Here is a 13,183-nt window from a genome sequence, read left to right on the forward strand (position 1 = left end):
CAAGCAGCACTCAGCTTTCCCCTCAAATGAAAGAAAATGTCCTGTCCATGTGATACAGTGATACATCGCACCATTGCATGATTCATAAATCAAACCTTCTGTCCATTTTATGCAAATCTGCTTCATTTATAACTGTTCACATATATGGAAATGTCTCAGCTCAAAAAAGACAATAGGATGCAAAGCTGAAAAAAGATACTGTCACAAAAACACATTTAAAAAAATTGATTTTGTCTAATTACATTTGGAATTGGAACTTTTCTTCTGTCAAAGACCATGAACACAGTCCTTCTCATCCAGACCATTGGAATCAGCATGTCCAGTGGAAAGTTCCCAAAGTCACAGTGTACACTGAGAAAAATCAGATTTTAAAGTGCCCTGGAAAGTAAATGTGATTCAAGGAAACAACATGAAATATATTAAATGCTGAATTCGACTGGTAATAGAATGAGTTGAGACTAGTATAATTTAAAATAACCTTAAAAATAGATACATTTTAAAAAGTGTTCAAAATAAAAAACACTGTACTTGAAGGTGTTCCCATAGTGCTGACGGCTCAAGCTGCTATCTTTCCGGGGTGGTGGTTTAAATAGTAATATCAGAGATGCCTGGTGAACGTTGTCATGGAGCTGCTCCCTTAAGCTAAGTTGCAATACAATCTCAGATCCTCTAGAAGCAAGATCTATTTACAGGTGACGATTTCAACTTCTATCCTCAGGTACCTGTGCGCATCGTGATTAAGCCCAGACCTGCAGACACAAACAGATAATTTTTAGTCTGTTTTCAATTAACCACTTGCAAAACCCAAGTTTAAAGAGATAAAATCAAAGTCTGCTGTACACAAACACACACACCTCATCCAAAATAGAACAGTCACATGTCTTGAAAGAATAACATTACTCTTAGCAACTCAAAAGTGCTTCTTTGGCTCTGCCTCCCCGCCTCCCTTAGTTAATTGTCTGAAGGGCATCAGTGGCCTCCTTACCAGGGATGGTTAACTCCTGCATTGACAACCAGAACCCTCTGGACCCACTCAGCTCACTGGTACATTGATGTGCTTTACTAATTTAGGAAATCTCACCCAGAACGATGAAGTCACAAACAACTTGACTATTTGTTTCAGGAACTTGGCAAAAATCCTTTTATCTATTTACCCTAAGGCTAGACGATTTCAGTTACCCTCTTTAGAAGAGACAGTCACTTCTCAGGACGATACAGAGCATCAAATGACTGGCTAGTTTTCAAGACCTTCTCTGAAATTCTCTCCCTCCTCCAACCCCATGTTCAACACTCTTAAGCTATGCCACAAATCTGTCCAATCCTAGCCTTAAACCAGACTCCTAAAACCTCATGAATATCTGCTTTTGCTCTCCCCTTCGGCAATGCTAATAAGACTGTCAAGTCTGTGACCTCCCACAGTGAGGTAGGCTTTGTTTGATGAACACGTTATTTTGGTGGTATTTCTAGGGAGCTAACATCTGACAAAGTCATGGAGTTCTTTAAGAATCTATTATCTAATAAAAGCAATGAGGACCCTTTTCCTGGAAAAATGCACACAATTTGGCATATAATTGTAGGGGCTTTATAGGTCTCCTAAAGCCCCCGTGTGCACTTCACAGGGGTCTGTGACCACAGACAAAGAACCCTGCACCACTGGGAGGTGAGACTGGCAATCTGGTCTGTTAAAGGCTAGACCAGACTAGCCTTTAACAGGGTGTTAAAGACTTTCAGAGTGTCTAAGCTTGAATACCTGCATTGATGGGGAACCCACTACCTCCGCAGGCAAATCACCCCCTGTGGCTATCAGAATTGAAACTGGAGCTCTACTTGGCTGCCCAGGCCCATTGTAGCTTACCCTGACCCCTCTGCTTTCAGGAAGGCTAATCACTTCTGCTCTCACACACAGAGGAAAGTAGAAAAACTTTTCTTACTCTGAGGGTGTGATCCCACGATCCTGAGCAAAAAGCAGTCCCATCAGGGGATACTCGTAGAGTACTAACACGGTTTTCATGTCCAAACAGGATGGAGACTCGGGACCCCTTGAGGACATCCCAGACGTTGATGGTATAATCGTTGTACCCAGCAAACAGCAGGCGACCTTAAAGTGGGAGACAGGATGGGTTTTAAACCAGTTCCTTCCTTCTTGTTTTTCTTTTCATGACTCTCACTCATGGGCTCGCTTGCTCATTCATTCATTTATTCATTCAGTAAACAGGGATTTGGTGCCCACTACGTGCCAGGCACCTTGCTTTGCTCTGGGGATTCAAAGAGGAGAAAGCACAGTTGCCCCCCGTGGAGGGTGGTATCGGGCAGGCTGTGTGGTTAGGGCTGTAACAGAAGTGCTCAGCTATGTGCAAAGCGCTGTGTGATCACAGAGGAAGGGGGATCCAGGAGGGCACTGCAGGTGAAGCGACATCTGAGTTGGCCTTTGAGGGATGAATAGGAGTCTGCCATGCAGGGGAGGGAGGGAAAAGATGTACCGGGCAGCAGCAGCAGCACACCTACACAAAGGCACTGCTGCAGAACAGGGGAGTGTCTGGGGGAACTGAACAGCCCCATCCTGTCAGTGCTGCCTGACCTTTCACTGGCGGCTTCCCCAGCTGGGAGGGCAGAGGTGCCACGAGCCCCAGAGCATTAACAAAGGGACTCTTGCTTCACTGCTTCCACCTCTGAAAAAAGTCCCTTTTCAGGTGTGAAGGAGAAAATGGAAGGCTGGGGAGGACATGCCTAGAGGCTCTGCAGATGGAGTTTTGATCCGTGATTGTCTTGAAGATGAGCGTTAGGTGGGCCCAGCCTTCACTTCCCCCTAAGTGAGCGGGGCTGGGGAAGCCGCTTCGGGCAGGGCAAGCGACGGGTCACAAACGCAGTGGAGGGAAACCAGCAAAAAGAGACTCTAGCACCGGGGCCCAGGGGAAGCCTGACGGAGAGCCGCGTTTTGCTCAGGTCCTGGCGTACAGTCCCGGGAAAGCTTCTGAAATGAAAGCTTACCGCTGAGGGAGAAGTCCACGCTGGAAGCTCCGAAGATGATACTCTCTTTGGAATAGATGGCGACCTCCCTGTCTGCCCGGAGGTCGTAGAGGCGACACTGGGTGACAAAGGAGACAAAGAAGCACTTGTTTCTGGATCCTGTTTGGTGCCTGAATGACGACAGAGCTACGGCCCGGTGCCGGCGGCTTGTGTCGTTTGAGGGGAGAGGGGCAACCTCTTTCGTTCTCTCTCCTAGTGTTTTCTCCCTCAATCCCGATTCTTAGTAATCTCCACGGATCACTGGAGATTCAAATAAACAGCCAGTACAGAATTCTTTGGGTACAAAAACAGAAATGAAAGCCCTGTTTTCTAATTTTTGATAAAGAATATGTGTTCATTGTAGAAAATTCAGAAAAACCCAGAGAGGCATAGAGAAGGAAGTAAAAGTTACCCCCTATCCTAGAGGCCTTTACTAACACCTGGGCTATTTCCTTTAGTCTTATTCTATTTTATGTGTGTATTTAAATGGGGTGGATGTTTCATTTCTGTTCCTACTAGCATTATGTTATGAGTATTTTCTCATGTCATTAAATAATCTTGATGAACATGGTTGTTATAGTCCTCTTGTGGATACATCAGAATCTACTTAGCCATAGCCTGCTAAGTGTTTCATTGTGTCTAATTTGTCCCTTTTACAAATAAAGTTATGGGGAAGCCATGATCATTCTTCTATACAAATTGCTATCTGCATCTCTGACATTTTCCATAGAATAGCTAAGCAATAGAACCCTTAGAATAGAATTGTTTCCAAGACATAGCATGGCCAGATCAAAGGGTAGGGAAGTTCTGAAAGCTCTTGATTCATATCACAAAACTGCCCTCCAGACGGAGGTCCGAAAGGGCCTGACCCAGGCTCGCCCAAGGTTCCTTTACTGCACTGTCTCCAACAGTGGGCGTTTCTTGGCAAATCCAAGAGGCAAGTGAGGATCTGATCACTGAAACTTGCACTTCTGGGATTACAGATGACTTGCAAAACACTTTGGTGGTTGGGAGGGTAGAGCTCAGTGGTAGAGTGCATGCTTAGCCTACATGGGGTCCTGGGTTCAATCCCCAGTGCCTCCACTGAAAAATAAAAATAAATAAATAAACAAGCCTAATTACCTCCCCACCAAAAACAACAACAACAAAAGTAATAAAAATTAAAAAAAACCATTTTCAGTGTACTGTACAGGAATTATATCACAGTAAAGGTGAATAAAATAAAATGGGATCAGAGATTTGCTTTAAAAAAAAAACCATTTTCAGGTGTTTGCCATTTTAGATTTACTGCTCTGTAGATGGTCTGTATTTTATCCTCTTTTTAAATGAGGGTGCTTATCTTGGTTATGCAACTCCATTCATACCTACAGGAGATGAACTCAATCTGTCACACATATGGCATGAATTTTCCCAAAATGTACGCCCTTATATTTTGTTACGTATGTTTTGACAAAGAAGTTTTACATTTTCATTATTATCAAAACTCTCAATCTATTCCTTTGTAATTTCTTCCACAACAGCAAATTAGGATGGAATCCATTATTTAATAAGATATTTGATATTTTGAGGGCACAAGAAGGTATTTTTTTCTTGAAAAATAGGTCAACAAAATCTGACAATTCATATCAAAAGCCTTAACATTAGGCTGATTTTTGCTCAGCAAGGTCATGTCTAAGAATTAATTCTAAGGAAATAATAAGAGAGGTACCAAAAATATTTGCTTATTTTTTAATGTTTTAAACAGGGAAAAAAAAAACCTTGAAAAAAAAATGTCCAAATGTGGAAGACTGGTTAAGTAAATGATGGCATGTCCATAACATGGAAAACTATTCAATCACTAAGAAAATATAATGTAGAAAAATATTCACCGGTGTGGGAAAATGTTCACAACTACTGCTAAGTGAAAAAAGCAAATTATAAAGCATTTTGTTTAAAAAAGTAAAAAGACAGAAAGGAATTCACTCAACTTGAATTTTCTGGGTTAGAAAGATTAAAGGTAATCTAGTTTTCCCCCCAAGTTTTCCTTACTGAATTCACATTACTTCTGTAATCAGGAAAAAGGTATTTTTGAAAAATAAAAATAAGTCAGCATAACTCTCTTTCGAAGAGGAAAAGCTTGCAGTAACTTAGAAACATACTGTAGCGTCATCTGACCCCGAAGCAAAGGCGTCTCCACTCGGGTAGTACCTGCAGAGAGAGAGTGTGGGGAGAAAGCACTTTACTCAGAGTGGTGATTCCTCATTGTGGATGCCCATCCAAACCATCGAGGAGGGCTGTCCTGTGCTCGGCCCTCTGAGTCCCAATCTCCTCTTCTAGGGACACAAGGACCCCTCATTATGGAGGCCAGAAAGGGAGGCTCATGAGGAAGGCCCATTGGCCTCTAGTTTTCTTCTCTGTAAGCAGAGGACAGTGCCGCTGGCCTGGCAGAGTGCTGGTGAGGAGTAAATGAGGTAATACGTACATCTGCACCAGGCACTGACCACAGAGCAGGCCCCCAGTATCCCTGGTGTCCCTTGATCACAATTCCATTCCCAAGACTTGGCTCAGAGCTCAGGCTTAGAAAGTGGTCATAAACACAGGCACTGCAACACAGAGCCACACGCAGCGCTCTGCACTGCACACTCACTGCATGCGACACTTCGGGCAGGTGGCTTTACCTGGCCCAGGCTTAGTTTCATCTGAAAAGTGAGGAGGACAAGCGCACTCCCTGCTGTGAAGTCTGAGTGAGACGGCATATGCAAGAACGTGGCCAAACAAAGGGCTGGCAATACATGATGCTTATGACTGTTACCCTCATCCTCGGCTCCACAGTCAGGCTTCCTGGAGAGACGGAAGCCTAAACTGAGACTTGACGGACATTAGAGCAAGAGGGGTCTGGGTAGAGGGCACAGCACAGGAGGGAGAATGTGCACTTCTCAGCTGTTACTTCATGAATATACAAGGGTTTAATTTATTTATGTCTCTTTCTAGTCTGTCCTTAATAACTTAATCTTAATAACTTCAGTTGCTATCTGTAATAATTTCTTGATTGATTTCCTTTGATTGTCTAGGTGATCACTGCACTTTTGCAAGAAGCGATATTTTCCCCCTTTTTTCCTTTCCTACATTTGAGATAAGAGAACTAGAAAATTCTCATGAACATTTCTACTACTAAGGTAATTATATATTCTTAGCTGTGTTCTGGCTTTTAAGGGGAATAAGTTTAGTGCTTGCCTCTAAGCATAATGACAATTCTTGATTGATTATACTTTAATTCCTGTCCCGACAGTGCCAGCTTCCAAATTTACATGTCAGGTCCTGAGCTCTCTCATGAGATACAGTTCACAGATCCTGCTACCTCCCCGACATCACCATTTGGTTGTATAACAGGCATCTCATATTTCCCTGACCCAAAACAGAGCTCCAGGATCCATGTGCAACAATTGTTTCTTCCCTGCCCTGCCTCCAGTCCTCCTGGTCTTAGCAAATGGATCAGTGCTTACTTCCCCTTATAAAAGATGTGGGTTCCCTGAGCTCAGGGTTCTTCTGCTATAATGCAACCCTCTGCATGTGCAGGGGTCATCTGGCCCTTTTACTATGGTAACCAGCACAAAAATGCTGATACCCTTGCTACCGCCATCACTAGGAGTAATAAACTGTCCTTTATCTCTAACCCAGGAGTCTTGTGCCTCTTAGAGCATCCATGAAACCGTGGCAGCCTTACTTGATAGCTTGCAGCTAGAGTAAAATCTCATATCCTTCCCAATTCTAGGCGTTTCTGTCCTCACTGTGTCTTCTTTACTGTCAGCCACCATCATTTCCTTCCTGAGCTCACACAGCAACCTTCCAACTGGCCGTTAGGCTTCCATTCCCGCTCCCCTACAATCTGTTCTTCATACAGCAGCCAGTGATCTTTTACAGGCAAAGCATGGATCGTGTTAGCTGCCTCCTCAGCTCAGAACCCTCTAGTGGTCACCTAGCCTTTTGTTAGGTCCCTGAACATCTTATCTCCATGTTTTTCCCACCAGCTCTTTGCAAGCCTGGCTCCTTCATTATCCTGGCCTCAGTTTAAACATCAATTTCTCAGAGAGGCCTTTCTGATCATTCTAAGAAATAACCTATCTCATCACATTTCCCTGCTTTACATTTTTAACAGCACTTAATCAGCAGCTTAAATTGTCCATTTATTTGTGCTTTGTCTTTGTCTCCTGCAGGAGAGCAGGGATCTTGTTTACCTTGTTGGGAACTGCATTCCCAGTTCCTGGAATAACGTCTAGCATAGAAGTCCTTAGTAAATATTTGTTGAATGAGAAATACTGACTTGATTTAGGCAGGGTAATACCCATTCCCCCTACTACAGTTAAATTAAAATTCTCCAAGAATTCTGGAGTACCACTCGGTCCCACCACAAATCAGCCATTGTTGCTGGAAAGCTTCTCTCGACCAAGTAAGCTGAGCCTGGAGGTTAATAAGCATTACCCTCAGGTTGGGGAACACCGGAGGACAGAAAAGCAACGTGGACATTCTACTCACTGACCGGACACTGTTGATGTCAGATTCGTGTGTTTCAAAGGCCTGCACACACTGGCCGGAGCGCATGTCCCACACCATGGCTTTCTTGTCACATCCCTACAAATGCAAAGTTACCCAGAGTTACGGCCACGGCAAGGACTGGCTACTGACAAGCATGAGTTCTGGTTATGTCACAGAAACTGCTTAGGTCCCATTAGTAAATGGCTGAAGATGTGCTTTTCCGAGAGCAGCTTTACCTAGGGCCACTTTCCTCAACTGGTAAGCCCTCAGAGGGGGTGGGGGGAGTAAGAGAAGGCACCCAGACACCCTTCTTAGCATGTTTTCTATTTTTGCACCTTTCTGAGTGGGTGCAAACTCTCCAGGCCTCCTTCTCACCTTCCCCCTGGGCACTTCTCTTCACTTTTCTCTTTCCTTCCCTCCTCCCCTTTATCTCTGCCTCTATCAGCCAGAGGGGAGGATGTGGTGAGACCTGCCAGCTTTGTCTCAGGTGTACGGGGCAGCCTGAGCACAGGTGGGGAGCCAGGTGCCCCTGGGCCAGCTGTACCCCAGCAGCCTGCCAGGCCGGGCACTGGCAAACCAGAAGCCTAGTCAGGGCGCCGCCAGCAGTCAGCTGGGTGGCTCAGGCAGGTTACCTCCCTAGGTTTCTACCTCAACATCTGTAAGGTGAACCCTCTCTGGGTTGCTAACCTGACCCAGAGAATCATAAACACAAGACTTTCACATTATACTACCCTGATTCTAGGAGCATTTTGATAAGTTCCTGCAGAGCAGTCCCGTGAGCAAGCGTGGGTAGTATAATTAAAAGTCAAACAGAAGGAGTAACAGGATAACGTTTGTGTCCAAGTTGTTGGTTTGAACCCAGAGGAAAGCGTGGGTAGGAAACCATAACTGATATCTCAGAAAGACCTGCTGTGGGGTTCAGCACGCCGAGCATCTTTACTGAGAATAAGGACAAAGGACTCAGGAGTGTCTTCCTCTTCAGATCTTTAGAGGACCTGAGTTAGATGGAGTTTAATATTCTGAAAGAGATAATATAATCTACAACGGTATCAACAATGTGAAAAGATGGTGTAGTTGAGTAGAGATAAACACAGTTATACAGACATAGGAATGAAACATACAAATGGGGCCGAATACCCAAGAAGAAAATCAGGGTCCCTGCTGATTCGAGGCCCAGGACTACGATGTGGGCAGCTCGGAGCAAAGGGCCTTTATGTCTTCCGGCTGCAAACGTCATTGGATGGTGTTTGCATCACTGTCCTCTCTTACCACTGCCTCCTGACGGAGGTCCTGAGGAGACAGGACCCAGGGGGCAGGTTGGCCAGATCACTCCTCCACTCTTATTCCCAGGTGTCTACAGAAATACTTGCCTCTCCTACTTGCACACGTTGTAAACTCTTTACTGCTCATAATATCCTGGGGAAGGTGAGGGGCAAATGCTATTGTGCCCTATGCCCAATTTACACAGGATGGAATGCAGAGTCAGGTAGCAAAGGTGGGACCCAGGTGTCCTGACTCCCAGTCTGCTGCTCCTTTGCCTCGGTGGCCTGTTTGCCTGACTCCGAGCCTTCAAATACGCTGTTCCCTGTACCCAGGAGTGGGAGGGTCTGGTGATCGGCAGGGGTGGGGCGGGAGAGTGTCCCACCAGCACCAAAGCCCTGATCACACCTGCCACCTGCGCTGCCTGGTGCCCTTGGAGCAGTTTCTTATGCTCTCAGATGCTAACTCTCTGCTATCCACTTGAGAAATGACAGTTTTAAATGTGGCAGCATTCCCACCTGGAGAACATTCCAGATCTCTCTGCAGACTGCTGACTATCAGTGGCAGCAGGGGAGCCCCACACAGCCCAGTGCTGGGATGCCCACCAAGCACAGCCACTGCAGCAGGAGCAGAGGACAGCTCCCCAGCCCCTTCTAGGGAAGTGTCCAGTCTGGTCCCATGAACTGACAGGAACTGCGACCACGGGCCTCCCTTGTGGACAAATGACCCCCAGAGGTCTCCCTTAGGTCTTTACCCCGGACACGAAGGTGTTTCCGGTCTCCGAGGGGGCCAGGTCCAGGCAGAGCACGTCGGCCCCATGCCCGTGGAAACTCTGCAGCAGCTGCCCGCTCTCCACGTCCCACAGGGCGCACGTGCCATCGCCACTCGCCGTCAGGATCTGTGGAGGGGGGGAGGGACAGGATGGGGGTGGCTGTCAGGATTACTTCTGTCAGGGGTGCCAATCAGCTGCTTAAAGTTCCATAGGGAAGAGGAGGCTCCTTACACACGTGCACGATGCACACCCACTAAATCTAGACTCAAGCACAGAACTCCTTCTCCCGGACTGAGACGGGATCAGCTCATTTTTGACACCCTCGCTGTCCTTGAGCTGTGTGTTTATGTGCCTGCCCGAGAGTACGAAACCCACAGGCCTCCCTGCGGTCTCTGCGGGCTCGACACCTGCCTGGCACGTAGAAGTGCTGTGAGCGTTTGCCAAACACAGCCTCGAGCAGCTCCCACAAGCAGCCAAGCCCACTGTTGTGCTTCCCAGATGTTAATGTGCGCCCTACCCGCTTCGCCCTGCTGCTTGCTCATCTAGAGCTGGGGTGGGGCCTGAGACTCTGCATTTCTCACAAACTTGCAGGTGATGTCGACACTGCTCGGCAGGCCCCATCTGGAGCATTTTGCTAGACACATGCTCCTGTTGCTCCGTCTGCCAGAGGCTCTGAGAGGTGCCGACACTCACACACACACAGGGCCAACCAGCATCTGCGATGTGCTAATGACGCCCAGGTGCTCTGCTAGGCATTAGGGTTTGCAGAAAGATTGTGTCTTTTTTTTTTTTTTTTTTAAATATGCATCTAAATTTTATTGGTTGTTATTCCGATTTTTTAAAATTGAAGTATAGTCAGTTTACAACGTGTCAATTTCTGGTGTACAGCATAATGTTTCAGTCATACATATGCATACTTTTCATGTTCTTTTTCATTATAGGTTACTATAAGATATTGAATATAGTTCGCTGTGTTATACAGAAGGAATTTGTTGCTTATCTATTTTATATATACTAGTTAATATCTGCAAATCTCAAACTCCCAATTTATCCCTTCCCACCCCCCTTCCCTGCAGTAACCATGAGATTGTCTACTATGTCTGTAAGTCTGTTTCCATTTGTAGATAAGTTCATTAGGGTCTTCTTTCTTTTTTTAGATTCTATATGAGTGATATCACATGGTATTTTTCTTTCTCTCACAAAGATTGTATCTTGGTCTCTGCTCTCTGGGAGCTCAGTTAACAAAATTGGCAGTAAGAACTGAAACCCACCTAACCCCCTGTCCCCACATTAATCAATTCCAGGACCAGGCACACGTTCCCGGTGCTGTTAGACAATACCGAGACCAAGTAAAAATAAGCCAGTGGCCTGCTCCAGGAAATACCTGCCCCTGCAAGATAAGGCTGCGAACCAACCAAACAACTTATCAAGACTAATAGCTTCGTAAAAAATTACTGAAACAGAAACCTCAATTAAATAGTTGGAGACCAGAAGGGGGCGCTCTCACATGCTGTGATGACAGCAGAGCCCAACACAAAGAAAGACTCCTCCTCTTCCCTGGCAAAGACTCAGCCAGTGAAAAGTCATGGATTCTGTTTACTGCAGCCCTTCCAATGTCCTTTTCTCCTCTATAAAACAGTTCTCCTTCCCTTGCTGTGTGGGGACCTGCACGTGCCTCACCATGGTTGTAGACCCTGACCTGCAATTCTCTGCTGATAGTGAATAAACCAATACCTGCTGGAGAAACAGCTGGCAGTCTATTTGCTTCAGGTCAACATCTTACCCACCAAGACTTGCTTTAAGACTCTTCCTGTGCTGGGCTCACCAATCCAAAGCTATTATGTCATAACCAGTTTCCCACCTTGAAAGACCCGCCTTAAAATCATTCTCCCTGGACCCTGAGACCCTCTAAGTATGCTTCCCTAATTTCTTTATTTTGAGGAACTACAGCGATTCCGTCAAGTTGGGGATCTCTGCTGCGGCAGGTATAATCAACGTAGTGTTGCTCGTGTTTCTGACGGTCTCGGCAGACAAGACAGCAATCACTTGTGATGGAGTGAGAAGTGCTGAGACACTGGTAGGCCCACGGGAGGGGCGCCAGACCAGCTCTGGCAACATCTAAGCTGATCTTAGAGAATGCGTGAGAGCTGGCCAGGGGGAGGGGAAGGCGCTGCAGGTGAAGGCCTACCTCTGCGCTGGATGAGAAGTGTGCCTGCGTCTAGAGCAAGGATTCTTTCTTTCTTTCTTTTTTTTTTTTTTTTGCAGGGGGGGAGGTAATTAGGTTTACTTATTTATTTGATTTTTCAGTGGAGGTCCTGGGGACTGAACCCAGGACTCAGGCACGCTAGGCATGTGCTCTACCACTCGAGCTATACCCTCCCCGCTTGTGCATTTATATTTAAAACTAGGGTTCTAAATTTTGTTGCTGCCAGCATGTGTGAGGCTTGGGCTCTGGTGCAGCTGGGAGAAAGGCAGAGGGATCCAGGGCTCATGGTCTCACAGACCCAGCTGATGGCACCCAGAGCCTTGGAGCCAGCTTGGTTCTGAGCAGCCATGGGAGCAGGACCCACAAGGGTTAAGCCCTGGATGGTAGAGCCTCCCTACACCCCCTTTCTTGCTGCTCTCAGGGGCTGGACGAGCTGATAAGGCAGTGCAGGAAGTGGCTCTTACAAGTGCCCACAACAGAGAACCCTCTGTGGGTGGACATACTGACGGCTGAGGAAAAGAAACAGGAAGTAGGCCTTAGAGGACCACTAGCATTCAGTGCACCCACTGACCACAATGCATGTCAGTTTCCACGGGCTGGTGGTCTTCTCTCATCCTCTCCCTCCTTCCCCTTCTCCTCCCTTCTCTCTTGCATGCCAGGCTTAGCATTTATAAAAGAAGCTCCCTTTTTCTGCAAAGGAGGGAATCTACTCCCACCATGGCCTTGCGCCCGCTGGCCGCACCATCTTGGAGTGGGTCTCCTGCCAGCTGTCTGGGGGCCTAGCATCTCCTTGCAGCCAGGAGAGGCCACCTCCGTGGAGAAAGCTGGGTGAATTCCGGAGCTCTCAGGCTTCTTGGGCAAGGCCATCAAGGGCCTCTTCAAAGCCCCAATCTCAAATGTGGAGAATCTCCAAGGCTGGGAAACCCCTGCAGCTGTCCACAGGCCTCCCTCCAGCATCGACTTCCCTTAAGAGGCCCGTGTACATCCAACAAGATGACCCAGGCAGGGAAAAGGAACTTATGAACACACAAGACTTGGGTGATGTCTTAATTTGGGTGCTTGCATTTTGTCATGTGCTACAGTCCCCTCCAATCTCTGCTGGCCCACACTCCAGTGGAAGCTCCACCTCATTCCTGTCCTAACATGTGCAAAGGGGCCAGTGATCTCCAGTCTCTTTTGGGACATCAGGTCCAAACAAATGGTTGCTTAAATGAGTTCCCCTGTCTAGCTCTTTGATGGGAATTTTCCACACCATACTTTTCAATCAAATAATAGTTTTTAAAAGTTAAAAGTAAATTCTTCATATTTAAAAAACATTTTAAAATATTTTAAGCATTTTTGTGATCTTCATTACAACGTAAGTAAAACTAAATTTCAAAAACCAAACGTTCAATTATGATAAATGCACGAAACAGACCCTCTAACTC

At 46.3% G+C, this 13,183-nt stretch overlaps 1 protein-coding gene across 1 annotated transcript in view; it reads right to left on the reverse strand.

The window, feature by feature from the left end:
• Positions 1–81: 81 nt before the first annotated feature.
• GNB5 (G protein subunit beta 5) overlaps positions 82–13,183 on the reverse strand; it is a 37,173-nt gene continuing 24,071 nt past the window's right edge. The window contains exons 6-11 of the mRNA XM_074366134.1: positions 9,533–9,676; positions 7,523–7,614; positions 5,145–5,193; positions 2,989–3,085; positions 1,932–2,098; positions 82–749 (exon numbers count right to left, since the gene is read on the reverse strand). Of these exons, the coding sequence (XP_074222235.1) occupies positions 738–749; positions 1,932–2,098; positions 2,989–3,085; positions 5,145–5,193; positions 7,523–7,614; positions 9,533–9,676 (561 nt within the window). The 3' untranslated portion in view covers positions 82–737. The remainder of the gene's footprint in view (positions 750–1,931; positions 2,099–2,988; positions 3,086–5,144; positions 5,194–7,522; positions 7,615–9,532; positions 9,677–13,183) is intronic.

This window comes from Camelus bactrianus, chromosome 6 (genome assembly GCF_048773025.1).
Source record: "Camelus bactrianus isolate YW-2024 breed Bactrian camel chromosome 6, ASM4877302v1, whole genome shotgun sequence".
Lineage (NCBI taxonomy): Eukaryota > Metazoa > Chordata > Mammalia > Artiodactyla > Camelidae > Camelus > Camelus bactrianus.